At 37.1% G+C, this 14497-nt stretch overlaps 2 protein-coding genes across 2 annotated transcripts in view; both read right to left on the bottom strand.

Moving 5' to 3' along the window:
* sestd1 (SEC14 and spectrin domain containing 1) overlaps positions 1-9610 on the bottom strand; it is a 28148-nt gene extending 18538 nt beyond the window's left edge. The window contains exons 1-5 of the mRNA XM_015404357.1: positions 9376-9610; positions 5378-5447; positions 5191-5299; positions 5025-5115; positions 4825-4938 (exon numbers count right to left, since the gene is read on the bottom strand). Of these exons, the coding sequence (XP_015259843.1) occupies positions 4825-4938; positions 5025-5115; positions 5191-5299; positions 5378-5447 (384 nt within the window). The 5' untranslated portion in view covers positions 9376-9610. The remainder of the gene's footprint in view (positions 1-4824; positions 4939-5024; positions 5116-5190; positions 5300-5377; positions 5448-9375) is intronic.
* A 2159-nt stretch (positions 9611-11769) lies between these two features.
* LOC107104362 (solute carrier family 22 member 5-like) lies at positions 11770-13405 on the bottom strand. The gene is made up of 3 exons (XM_015404355.1): positions 13240-13405; positions 12877-13012; positions 11770-11875 (listed from the first exon to the last, which is right to left on the bottom strand). The coding sequence occupies exons 1-3, from the start codon at positions 13403-13405 to the stop codon at positions 11770-11772; spliced, it is 408 nt and encodes a 135-aa protein (XP_015259841.1).
* Between the last annotated feature and the right edge of the window lie 1092 nt (positions 13406-14497).

The following is a 14497-nucleotide window of genomic DNA, read 5'->3' as shown; positions in this document are numbered from 1 at the left end:
AGCAACTGCCGTAAAGTACCCGCTAGTTACGGTTGACGTTAGTTGCGCAATACAAACCTTTTCGGCGGTTGCAAAGCAAGTATGTCAGAAGTGTGGAAGTATTTTACTGTCGCCAGTGAAGACTGTCCTAAAGCTACTTGCAATGTCTGCAACATGGCAATTACAAGAGGAGGTAGCAGCAGAGCTACATTTAACACCATGAACTTGATTCGTCATTTGAGGACAAAACATGACAATGTGTATGAAGCGTTTTGTAAAGCTGCAGAAGGAAAGGTTACTAAAGCAAAGCAACAAAAGCTGGACGTTATGAGGAGAAACAAATACTCCAACGAAAATAATAGAGCAAAGAAGATCACATAAAGGTTGGTCGAATTTATTGCTCTTGACTGAATTAGGATATGTGAGTGAGGCATAACTGGAAAGAGCATTGTGGTTATAATAATTAAGTATTCAGGTTTGGTTGTTTAGTTGTTTTTAGGGCTACGTAGGTGTTTGTTCTTGACTGAAGAATGGTCTTGTTGATTTTGATCATGTTTCAGTGATCATGTTACTTTTAAGTTGCAGTCCTGAAGTTTTGAATTCATTTGATTGAATTCTGTTTACTTAATTTTTAAGTTGGATTGAGATTTTTCAAATTCATTTACTGAATTGTGACTATTTGTCTTCTATCTGTTTACACCACATTTAAGATAAGCAAGGACATTTTAAATTTGCTCAGTGGTCAGTGCACTTTATTTTTATTGACTTTATGGCAGCCTATATTAATCACTTCTAAGCTAAAAGTGGATCTTGGATAGCACTTTATTTGATAATACTGTACCAAGTCAGTCAAATTTGAAGCTGACCTTTAATCTTGGGTAAGATTTTGATTTAATGGGATTTACAATAATAATGGTAATGCTTTTTGATCAGATATTAGTCTAATAAAAAGTTGAGTTACTTGCTCAAAATATATTTGAGTTTTATCTATTTCACTACTAAAGAGAAAATATCGGATCGGGACTCAAAATCGGATCGGATTTGAGGTTAAAAGATCGGATAAGGATCGGAGGCCTAAAATGCTGATCGGGACATCCTTACTCTCAACACATTTGAGCGTAACGACAATCTCACTAGTCGGTATTTTGTCAGCTCTGTGCTGCCATAGTGCAAAGACGTCTACCTCCAGAAATGCGAGACCCAATCCTATGGAATTATAAATAGCAATTTTTAAGGCAAAGCAAACATAATGATTGAGACACATTTACGTATAACATATTACATAATATATATCTGTCAATAAATCCTGTCATTATTACACGCTGTAGTTTAGAACCATTATTAATCCTTAATCAGCTTCTACAATAAAACAACAAACTCTAAGACACGTGTCCTGTAGCGGTGGAGTTAGAATTTTAAAATTGGGGTGCCACAAGATTATTTGAAGTGGCATTACAGTGAATACTACGCCTTATGTATGCAGTATATTTATAATTATATATTAAACGTTTCCTTTTTCTAAAAGTAGAATGACAAGAAAACATCCAATCATGACAACACCCAGCGTTATGAGAAAGTCATTTCGAAAGTACTCAATTACAGTAATATGCTAAAGCTTTGTAAGGTAGTTAGTTGGCATGAGTCTCATTGGTTGGACAGCTGGAGTGAATTAAAGAGCTTTTTGACAGCATGCTGTAAAATTCACCGTTTTACATCTGCGCTATTTAAGTGGTTCACTTATCAATAACATACGCGCCAGCATAAAACCCTTTACATATCCTCTGCACCGTAATGCTGTTGCAGAGAAGCAGCAAGTAGCTTGACCAATGAGAAGGTAGAATGAAGCCACTGCTGTGTGCTGCATGATGCTGCTTTCACTTGCGCTGAAAAGGTAAAAGTACTGACTAGAATCGTTTGTAAAACTCAGACCATTGCAACATTTCGGGCGGGGCATTGACTTTGTTTAGGGTTACCCTTTGGTTCAACTACTAGTTTCTCAGATCACAGTGTATTTTTTCTTTTTAGTTTATTAACCAAAAAACAATTGCTAGATCATAAGATAATCTCCAGGCCGAGTGTCTGATGGTTTTCTAAATCAGAATACAGGGCGTTGTGAGTTTAATGTCAGCCTTCAAGCTAAAAGCAGGATTTATAAGGAGAAAAAAAACAAAACAAGCAAAGTAACCCTTTTTCTTCGTTATCACATAAATCACACAGCAGTTCAATTTTACCCATAAATAAACCTGAAAAGACAGTTGGCAGAGAGGCTGTCTTCCAGTTGTCACGGCAAACGATGCCAACAGCAAACCTGGACTCAATCCATCGTGTGTATAAGTGTGTTTTTGATTTAAGTGCCAGGTCAGGCGCTACAGCAGCTGTAGATCACACACCCCGCCACCAAGCCTCTCCATGGTTGAGATGAGTCACATTTCAGCACCGTCACTGGGATCTCCCTCACAGCTGCTGTGGATGTTATCTGCTATTCAAGGATGGAAAGAAAACTAGAGGGGAAGCCACCCCACAGATTGGTTTAACTAGAACATGCTACCTCAGTAAAACTGACTTTAGGAAGTAATGAACTTAGTCTGTTGCTTTTGAACGTGCAAACTCCCTCTTCAAGCAATCAGAAACATCTTCAGATTGGTTAAAAATAGGCTTATCTTCACATCTACTGCAAAGGATTATCCTTCTTTAACAACTTTCAAATTACCACAGACCAGCTGACTTGATCCGGTTACCATAGAAACCATGGCTGAGCCAACATGGCTGCAAAAATTTGGGTCAGCGAGACTACAGATCTATATTAGCAAAACCATCTGTCAATGATAGAGGTGGTGGTGACCATAACCACAGATGCCAACAGACACTATGAACTGTCCAGGTTTTTCTATGATGCCAAAAGTTAGTAGACGCTGACTAGGAAAAGTCAAACTAGCTTTAAAAACCAAACTAAGCATTAAAAGAAGGGAATATTTAGAATATCGTTGAAAAACTATTGATTACCATTTTCATAAAGCCCAAAAGCTTCCTATTAATATGGCAATCTACTTGTCTCCTAAATATCCATGTCTGCAAGGGGAGGGGCTTATTGGTTGCAATTTTTGGTAGCCTACTTTACTTCCAATACTGCACTTTATTGCTGTGCTTACAGTCTGATGGTTTTTCAACACCTTTAAAACTGAAACTGCATACACAGTTTATTGAAAGACATACTGAGGCTAAAGCAGAGTGGTCGGTGCATGGTGAAAATAGTTACCAGCAAAAAGATAAGGGAGGAAATGTGAGTGGCTCACAAGAACATACATGTATTCACAAATAATATATTATATTCATTTTCAGTTTTTCTAATATCTTGAAACCTGACTTCATTTATTTACCATTTTAGAATGATCCAATCTAGGTTTGTTTGCTACAGATCTATATCTTGTCTGGTTCTGAGAGAACTAATATTAGAAAAAAGGGATCTATGGCTACGTTCACACTGCAGGCTTTGATGCTCAATTCCAATTTTTTTGTGAAATCTGATTTTTTTTTTTTTGCGTTGCCGTTCACATTTCCAAATTTTGAAACTTGGATGTGATCTCCTGTGTGAACTGCATTCATACAACGCAAGTGTCCTACATGCGCAGTAGAGGATGCAATGATGTCACAAGCAAGCCTGCTCTGTGTTTATGGAAGTAAAAAATGGATGGTAGTGCCGGAGCGCATCTAGCGATCTTTCCCAACCTTATAAACACAATCTTTTCAATATGGATCTGTGTTCTTCAGACTGTCACGAAAAGATCAGATACAGGTCGCATATGGGCAAAAAAAAAAAAATCGGATTTGGGTCACTTCAGGCTGCTGTGTAAATGTAGCCTATGAGCCATTAACTGTGTTTTGAAGAATCTCTCAAAAAGCTCTGAGCTAGATTTCAACCTTAGCATCACAAACAGATTGATTGTCCTTCTGTCGATGCTTCTTTTGTAGTGAGACTAATGGCGCCACCAAAAGAGGTGGATGCCTCATCAATGTTTTAATGATAAAGCGTCGTCAGACAATGTCAGACAAACAAAGTAGAAACGACACATTAGCGCAGTGATTCCCAACCAGGGGTACTCGAGACCCTAGTGGTCTGCGTGTGCATTGCAAGGGGTACATGTAAATATTTTATTTATTAAGTAGTAAAATAAAATAGGGCTGGGATCTGTTTTGCTTTGTGAGGACCTAATTAAAAAATGAAAGAAACTTTTATCAACCAAAAAAATTACATTTTCTTTGAGTTCACCTTCAGTTTTGACCCACACCAAAACCAAGCAGATGAACAGACTGGATGTAGAGAACAGCCTGAGATCAGCTGTTTTTCACACTGAGCTATCGGAGCAAAGCAGCTCAGGTGTCTTGATGAAAACAAAGTAAAACCAATAAGTCAGTTTGACAGTAACTTTTGTTCTGTATTTGGTCTCAGTTAATCAAGTTTTAATGTGATTATAAGGGAGTTACTCAGATCAGCTCCAGATTTATAAATCCATGTTTATAATACGATTTGATTTTTTATTTTGATTCCTCACTAACTTCTAGACAACATATTTATGTTGCTTTTCTAATTTGAGATGGAAATAATAAAATGCCTAAGATATAAATGGTCAAATTAAAAGATTAAAACAATTTTTATTTTATAATCAGATATTGTACATTCCACTTTTGGACATTAATTAATTTAATATTGTTTCCCCATGTAAAGATTTGAACATACAGAGAGGAATAAACTGACTGAAACTTCCTATACAATGTGCTATATTTCATATTTCTGCGAGCTTTAGGACAAGTAAAAGCCTTTTTGCCTCCAGCAGGTGAGGCACTCACCTCAAAGCCCAGGCGGTCTTTCTCCTTCCAGAAACAGAAGTGTGTGACCTTCTTATCCCAGAATTCGTCAGGCTTCACCACGCAGACCAGCGACACCTCCGCTGGGATCACGTTCTGAAACATCCACCCACACGCCGCATCTTTAAAAACCTACACCGACAACCAAACACCACAATCCTAGACGGAGGTTCGATTCCTACCTGCAGCATGAGCACCACCGTCTTCACGATGTTCCACTGAGACCTCCGGCCATCCACGATCACAGTGAAACCACGAGCCTTACACTTGTCACTGAAAGTGGGAGATGAGTTTAACTTGATGATAGTTCAGACAGACACTAGGCTATCTTAGCTAGCATGCCTCTACCTAGGGATGCTGAGTAGGTAATCCAGCGTGGCACTGAGTTCCTCCATGCTGGTCTGATCTGAATTGAGGGGGATGGTGAGGATCAGACCGCTGCGCCGGTCCTTGCCTCCTAACAGACGCCAAGAAACATTGAGTTACTGAAGGTGAAGATTTAGCACTAAAGGAGCATGAGGACACTGGGTATTACCTGAGAGGAAGGCCAGCTTCTTTTTTAGGACCGGGAGGATGGAATTTGCTTCCATGGTGACGGCAGACATCTAAAAAGATGCAAGAATATTTAACAACAACAAAATAAAAGATTTTTCTTTTACTAGGAGAGCACGTCATACACATACAATACCACCTTAAGAAGCTTAAAAGGTTTTAGAAGAAAAAGTGAACTCCTCCTTATAGTAAGATTTACTACAGCTGAGATTTCTAATTTACTGCCATCAATCACAGACGTCCAGAGGAGTTGTTGGACAGCCTGATGTAGCACTTTGAGTAAAGGGAGGGAGAACATTATAGAAAAGATCAAATATTCCAGTGCCTGAAGTAACAGCCAGCTAAAAAACAGTAAAGAAATACTTCAGTTTTCTTGCTTCATTGGTGTAAAAGTACAAAATTTCTCCATGTAACCCATTCATTCATTCATCTATGATCCATCAAAGATTTAAATTCAAATATACGGTATGGACCTTAATAGAAAACAGAAAGAAATTATTAGTATTCCTTCAAAAGTATTTGGTTGGGCTCATATGCTGCTAATTCTACATTTACTACATCTTTCTAGAGACCAGCAGCATGTTTTGATCTTTACTGTATTAAAATAAAGTCTTAAAAAAGCTAAATCTGTGACTCTTAAAATAAAATCAGGCCTTTTTTTATCCGGTTTACTTTCCACCTACAACTTAGAATCTTCCGTCGCCAATCAGCAAAAACGAAATCATTTGCTTAATGATTAATTTGTTTAGTCACTGAACAAGTTGTGAACACAACAAGGTACACTAAATGCTAAAATAAACTTTTAACTCTTAATCCCAAAAGAACTGAAAGACAACAATAAAAATGTAACCACAGTGCATGCAGTATATTAACAGACTGTTAAGCTGGGGACGTCGGCTCTCTAATGTTTAAAAGAGTACTGAGTGTAATGTGACTGGATAAGGCCTTAAAAGATAAACACAATGAGGAAGGAAGGGGATGAGTGCGTTTGCAGAAACACCACCTAAAACCACCTGCAAACAAAAGAGCTGGAAACATACAAAAGAATAGTTAGCCGTCGGGTTTTACAGATGTTTCGACGAAATCGTGTCACCTTCCTTCAGGGAGCTTCAGCAGCAAGGAGCCAAACTGATTTTTTTAAGCAAAACAAAACTGTTAGAATATTCAAAAAAGTGTGAAATGTGAGAGTTTAAAAAGATAAACATTAGCGCTCCGGCTGACATGCTGTACAAATAAGACAGGGACAGGACTGTTATTTTTCCCTAACAGATTTTCTCCCAGCTGGCATTCCTCCCAGCAGATTCAGACGCTGGCTCCAGCTCGGCCCATGATTTACTGCTTGTTTGATCAGGGTTTTTTTTGTTGTTGTTTTATTTTCAGGTCGCACTCAGCAGTCAGCTAGTAAATCAGCAGGTTTTTGTTTCTGGATGAAACATCTTTGATGCTTAACTGCTCACCCAGCACTTCTCATCAGTCAGTTATGTCTTCTATTAGCCATTCAATTGAATTCAGTTTATTTATATAGCACCGATTCATAACACATGTCATCTGAAGGCACTTTACAGTTCACCAGATCATACAGTTAAATTGATTCAAAGTTTTCTATCTAAGGAAAATCAGCTGATTGCATCGACTCATTGACTCGAAGGCAATCCCTCACACTAAGCATGCTTGCAGCGACAGTGGAGAGGAAAAACTCCCTTTTAACAGGAAGAAACCTCCAACAGAACCAGACTCAGTGTCATCTGCAGAGGTCGACTGGGGTTATAGGAGACAGAAACAGAGATACAAATTGAAACTGTAAAAGGCAGAGGATGAAGAGAGCATCCACATCATACTCTATGAAGGTGCTCCTTTTGGAAGTTTGGGGCCTGGCAGCACTAATAGTGAAAAATCAAATACCAAATGTTAGCAAAGTGTTCAGAGATAACAATAATTTTTAAAAATCTATTTAAAATTAAGCTTGTGGTTTTATCTTCAAACATATGAACCATTGGCTCAAAATGTTTAAATTCAATCATAGCTTAAAATAAAATTTTCTTAAACAAACGTATTCCTCCTACAACTGAGACATTCTTAGGGTTTAAGGTTTTTAAACTAGGGCTGAAACAATTCATCAGATTAATTGTGATTAATCGATTATTGAAATAATCATCGAGTAAATTAGTAAGCGGTTAATCGTTAAACAGGAGTGTAGAGACTAAAATATGCCTATAGCTGACAGAGTGACCCACCTTGAGCAGCAATTATACCAAAATTGCAAAAAACATATGTGCACATTTTGCATTTAAGATAAAAAAAAAAGCTTTTTTTTGTCTGTCAATCTGCTCTATCTAGAGTTCCTCAAGTGGAAAGTGTTTTAGTTTCACCTGGTTTAATTTCGCAAAAAATATTCTTTAAGGAACCTTTTACTATCCGATTATTAAAAATAATCAACATATTAATCGATTTGCTAAATAATGGTTTGCTGCAGCCCCACTTTAACTGCCTAGCCACAGCTAGGGGTACACCTAATGGAGGGCTAATATAATTTTCCTTTCTTGCAAAAAAGATAAAACCATCTTTAATGATAAAAAGATTATAGCAGCAATAAACTAGAATAGAAAGGCCATTCAGTGGAATTTAAAAACGGGTGCAACCATCTGCTAGTATGATGGTGTTGCTGCTTTCCAACTACAGCTGTTTCACTCTGATCAGCATATCTGTTGAAAAATATAGCTAATAGCTCAACTTATTAAGTAGCTGTTTTACTGCTGTAATAAATATTTTTAGTGGCAGAAAATGTTTATAAGGTTTGTGAAGGGTATTAATAGTGATAGTAGTGCAGACAATGATTAGACTTTAGGATACAAAAAGCTATAATCCAAATTTACCTGTTTAGTTTTTAAAAGTTCAGTATTTTGGATTTAATTCGGGGTTCAAAAGAGCAACCCTACAGTTGCAGGAAGAACTCTTACTACTTATAACACTAATATAACGTGACAATAAAGGGATTTTCTATTCTATTCAATTTCATTCTACTAACTCCCTTTGAATGTGGCTAATTATCGTTTTAAAAGCTACCATAGCCCGTTTCTCCACCACTTTAGCTACTTTATATCATATCTAATATAGATAAAAACTCTAGGGGGAAAACCAATGCATCTGTTGATATTACCTGGAATTTTTCTCTCTTTCTCTGCAGTTTTTTTTTTTTTTTTTTTTAAGTCCTTTTTTTCTCTATTTGCACGTTTTTTTTATGTTCATTTTTTCTCAGCAGTTTTTTCATTTGCACATATTTTATGTTCTTTTTTCTATGCTGTTTTTTTTGTGTTCTTTTTTTCTCTGCAGTTTTTTATTTTCTGCCTTTTTTTCTCTGTAGTTTTTTTATTTGCACATTTTAATTTTCTTTCTTTCTTTGCAGTTTTTTTTATTTCAATTTGCATGTTTGTGATCAAACTGTTAATAGAAAATGTGAAATAATACCAGCTGATCACCATGGTTCGTGTGCCTCTTGTGATCTTACAGACCCAAATTCATACATAGCAGAAGTATCATTTTTCCTCTTTTTTTAGATAACTGTATTATCTAAAAGCATGCATGTTTCATTTCAAGGCTATTTTCATCCATCTCTTTACAAAGCAGTTTATTTAACTGTTTGAATTTTAAAATCAATATAACACATGTGTGGTCTCATGCATTTTATTTCAACATTTTTTAGCCTGTCAGGACGATTGCTGATTTGTAAACAAGAGCCCAGAGGTCTATCCTGCTGCAGGGCATCACCTTCCTGCAGCCCCCCTGCAGCACGGCTCGGTTCGGCCCAGCTGGTCTCGGCTCCGATCGTTCAAGTCCGACCCAGCGACACAATGACCTACATTCAGCAGCCGCAGACTGCGGAGGCTGCGGCTGTAAACCTCCATCACCACGTCTTCCTTCCGCCCACAACCGACAACTTTGAGCTCAACCAACAATGAGTATTGATCCGCTGGCTATCCTTACCTTTTAGTCAAATCCGCAGCATTTTCCACTGTGTAAAAAAAATATCCTCCCCGTCTTCCTCCTTTTCTCTTTCCTCTTTATGCCCTCGATTTCGTTCTCCCTTTTCTTTTGTTTCCAGACTCTGTGAAAAACCAGAAACTAGACGCGTTTTATGGAATAATGTACTGAAATCCTCAGTTTGCTCACTTCTCCCCTTCTAACACCAGAAGCTCACACGAGCCAGGCGGTGGAGCTGGTTGCACTGCGCATGCGCAGTAAAGTCAAATAAAATACAGTAACTTCCGGTGTTTGATTACAGTTGTATTTTCAATAATCTGACTCAGGGGGGCGCTGTTGCTTCCTAGATTTCATTTCGCTTAGTTTCCTGGCTTATCCAGAATGTATCTCAAATAATCTCAATTGATCAAAAAAATAAACGGATAAAATAAAATGAAATAAAAGAGAAAAAAAAGAGATAAAAATGCTCTTTCCCCAAAATCTACGGAAGTCCACTTCAAAACTCTCTCAAAAGTTAAGCTTTCGAAATAATTTCTTGGATGTCTTTTGAATGATAATGCATTTGCATTTTATGAAGCAGATATCAAATCATCATTCATCCATCGACTTACTAAGACGCTGAATCCCAAGTGGGGTCGTGAGGGGTGCTGGTGCCTATCTCCAGCTGTCTAGGGGTGAGAGGCGGGGTTCACCCTGGACAGGTCACCAGTCCATCACAGGGCAACACAGTGACAAACAGGCCAAACAACCATTCACAAACACACTCAAACCTAAGGAGAATTTAGAGAAGCCAATTATCCTAACAGTCATGTTTTTTGGACTGTGGGAGAAAGCCGGAGAGAACCCATGCATGCTCTGGGAGAACATGCAAACTCCTTGCAGAAAGACCCTGGGCAAGGAATCGAACCCAGAACCTTCTTGCTGCAAGGGATGGGTAGCCACTGCACCAATGAGCAGCCAATATCAAATCAACTAACCATATTTTTTATGCATGTGTCCACTGTGAAATATTATGGAATAAAGTGCACCACTTGCTTTTTCCATATAACCCCAGAACAGAGGTGTCAAGTAACAAACTACAAATACTTTGTTACTGTACTTAAGTAAACTTTTTAACTATCTATTTTACTCCATTACTTATTTTTCTTCCTACTTCTGACCTCTACTCATTACATTTTCACACAAGTATCTGTACTTTCTATTCCTTACATTTTTAAAACAAACGTTACTCGTTACTCTTGGCTTCGGTTTAATGTTTATAAATATTTATTTCACGTCATGTGTGCCAATGCAGATCATTGGCGCCATCCACATCTAGTGAAAACTAGTGTCATTGGGTGAGTCATGTAGCGCAAACACTCATTGGTTAGCTATTCGTCTAATTTGTGCTGACCCCAAAGGAAATCATCAGAAGCAAGCAGGTGTTTTTCAAACTGCAAGCGTGAATTGTCTATTCAATGCTACAATGTTGGATTCAGATAAAGATGTTGAAATGTCTGAAAGGTCAGACACAGGCGAGAGTGTATCGTGAGATGGAGACAGAGACCAACAAGACCTCCCTCATCCTTGGCCCTATCTCAAATAATTTTTCTGAAATAGTCGAAAAATGTAGCTTTCAGTTCATATAGTGGCATGTGGCTGTTTTTATTTTTAAGGTTACTTTATACTTTTATACTTGAAGTAGTTTTTGGAGGAAATACCTTTTCACTTTTACTTGAGTAAAAAGGTCAAGTTGATACTTCTATACTTCTACTTAAGTAACAAATGTGTGTACTTGACACCACTGGTATTTTGTTCTATTCTGGGGAGAATAAATTCCAAAGTCTCTGAGAATTTCTTTTTTGTGACAATCAGATCACAGTTTTGTCATATATCTTCTATCTGATTTGACTGTAATGTTTTTCAAAATGCGCTAGGATGTGATTTGTCGAAAAAAACAAAACAATATGTGTGATACAAAATTAAGGCAACTTTCAGAAAATTGTTTATTTGTATTTATAATTATTTGTATTTATAATAATGGTAATGCAATTGACAGCAGAATCTGATTTGCAATATTGTCCTATCTGCAGACAGCAAAGTGATATAGATACATATTTACATGTTAATTTACGATGATAATGGTTCGAGGACTGTCAGGCCAAATGACTGGCCCCCATGCATTTTCATCTGACCAAATCTGGCCCTCTTTGCAAAAAGTTTGGACACCCCCCATTTACATTTTTTCCTTAGTAGTAACATCTGAAAACCTTCCTAGAAAACAGTTGTTTTCATAAGATGACAAATGTTATTAGAAATATTCAGACCATAGATTTTTCATGCACCATAATCTGACAGGATTTTTTTTGTTTGTTTGCTTGATTTTCTGTAGAACATCTTATTTTTAAATCGGGTGCCTCATAAGCGAGTTGTACAGATAATCTCTAGTGATGTACACTCTAGCTCTTTAGAGCATTTTCCTTCATCATTCAGGCCAGCTTTGGAGGTCCAGGGCCATGCAAACCTGTAAATCGGAAAAGGAGAACTGCATCAGTTTTTTAGTTTTCACTTGCCTCTAATTTTATTTTATATTTCTTATACCTATTTTCTTTACAAAGGATTTTTACACTTTTTTCATTTTGTAACAAAACACAAACATCTGTTTTCTTTCTTTTATAATAAACTTATTTTTGCTTTTGTTTTTAATTTTTTCATTTACGAATAAAAGTTTATTTCTCAGACGTTTCTCTGTCTTTCCACTCAGAGCCCTGCTGTCACCAGGAGCAGAAATAAATACAGATTGAAAAAAAATGCACGCATGCTGAATCATTTACATTTAACATATTCAACTTTCTTAAAACAAATAAATGAAGAAAATACCTGAAATTTAAAGTTTAAGACTTGGATTTAACTCAGTCCTTTCTTACTTGACTCTTGAGGATAAAGATGAAAACTGTCTTGCAAAGCAGTGGTGGTTTTTCACCACACACTAGTGCTTTTATTCAGGCCATGAGAGGAATTCTTGTTTAATTGGACCAGATTAGCTCTTTCTGCATGATATCTGTCTCTTTCACTTGTGTAGTGGAAAACTACAAGATATTGTAGTTGTAATTTTCTTACAACAGCTTTCCTCTCGCTACTTTTTTTTTTATATAAGCTAGATCTATGGAGAATATTTTATAGTTATCCTGTATCCAGATTCTCTCACCTGAGCTGTGAATCTAGATTCAGATTCTATGTTCAGATAATTATAATGCTGTTTCTGTCAATCTTTTCATTTATGAAAGACGACCAACTCTTATTTGGTTATCAACTGTGCTATCTACCATATGGATGGAAAATAACTTCTAAAGCAAAATAGTCACACTGGATTTATTAAAGGTAATTAAAGATAGTAGTGGAACCCACATGTACACAAAACTTAATTTATGTTTTTGCACCATATCTTTGAAATGTTTTTTATGCATTTGTTTGTGTTAGTCTGTATCTCCATAATGAACATGTTAAGGCACTGTGCACATTCACCACTGTGAGGCTGGCATCTGCTCTATGGTATCAGGCAGTGGCTTTCTGAAAGTTTCTGGCAGGAAGATGCAGAGAAGAACGCTGAGAAGTGACAGGACACCTATGATGATCCATGGCAGGAGCTCATTGAACTTAGCTGGGGACAAAAATCAGACCAAATCTTTTCAGATCGATGGATTAAATGTTTCCAAGTTTAGTCCAATCAAATTTTTTAGGGAGTATTAAAAGGAGAAAAAAAAAGCACTGGAATTTTAAAACAAATGGATCTCCAGTTCTAATTATTTATAAATGTAGAGAAATCTTATTACGGTAGGTTAAATAGCATTGCTGTCAATCACAGGCAACTAGATTTAAAGGTCTCACCTATTTCCAGCAGATATGGCGATAAAGAGGATCCCACTCGTGAAAACATGGCACACGAGGACATTGCTGTATTCCTGATCACTGTGGGAGACAGCTCTCCTGTGTAGGTGTACATCATCCCAGTAGCAGCCAGAACACCAAATTTACCCAACAGCACCAGGGACATGGTAAGAGCTTGATGACCTGCATGCAAAAAGCAGGTCCTGTGAGCTCACAAGCTGATAAAAACATCAACCAACATATTAGCTTTTCAGGTACTGGAATCAAGGTTTCAGTTGACTTTCAAAGGCCACATATTTAAGAGTGAATGTGTGTGTACAATTGACCATCCGCCAAGTCCTCATATATGCACAGAAATAATGATTTGATTAATAAAAATGAACCATGAAGGGAAAAAAAATACTATACACTCTAACCAATAGTCTTGTGGATGAACTCTGAGCTTACGTTCTTTCCAGAGGTTTTTATTTGGTTGAACCAATCTAGTTTTAGAATCTCTCTGAAAGGACTTATAGGTTTCCTTAGATGCGTGTTTTGGGATCATTAACCTACTGAATCATCCACTCATGTTTAAACATCATCACCATCTGCAGCAGGTTTATGTCTAGAACATCTATCTCCATTCTCTCCTTTGTCTTTCTTCAATTACATGAAACCTGCTGAAAGACAGCCCCACACCATGATGTTCCCACCTTTAACCATTACTGTTGGTATGCAGGTTTTGGGTTGATATATCTGTTGTTTTTTGACTTCCAAATCCATTGTGTATTACTGCAGCTAAAGAGTTTTATTTGGTCTCATCAGGCCAGATTGTATTTTCCCAGTATTCCACTGGCTTTTATAAATATATGCATTTTCTTCCACAGTGGAATCCTTGTGGTTACCTTTCTCAGGCTCTCCACAAATACTCATTGGCCCTCAGACATTTCTGATAATTATTCCCTCTCCTTTTGCAGGGCGGACATCATCTTCTTAGCACCTTTTTTAATTTATTTTTTTTGTAGTTATGTTCTTACTTTGAAATTGTATACCTAACAGAACTATGTGGTAGTTTGGACAGTTTTCTGTAACCAGAGCCAAAATATTTTGCAACAAAAAGCTTTGCAATCTTGATAAGTTTCTTTTGTTACATCTTGGCAATGAGACACTTTTTTATATGCAACTGAAACAGCTGATTGTTTTACCAAAATGACCAAATTTACTGACATATTTTGAGTTGCCATGCCTTTTGTCACCTCTCTTTCTTCATGTGTATAGT

The sequence above is a fragment of the Cyprinodon variegatus genome, unplaced genomic scaffold, assembly GCF_000732505.1.
Source record: "Cyprinodon variegatus isolate N-32 unplaced genomic scaffold, C_variegatus-1.0 Scaffold1707, whole genome shotgun sequence".
Taxonomy (NCBI): domain Eukaryota; kingdom Metazoa; phylum Chordata; class Actinopteri; order Cyprinodontiformes; family Cyprinodontidae; genus Cyprinodon; species Cyprinodon variegatus.
This window is presented reverse-complemented; position numbering and strand designations above follow the sequence as displayed.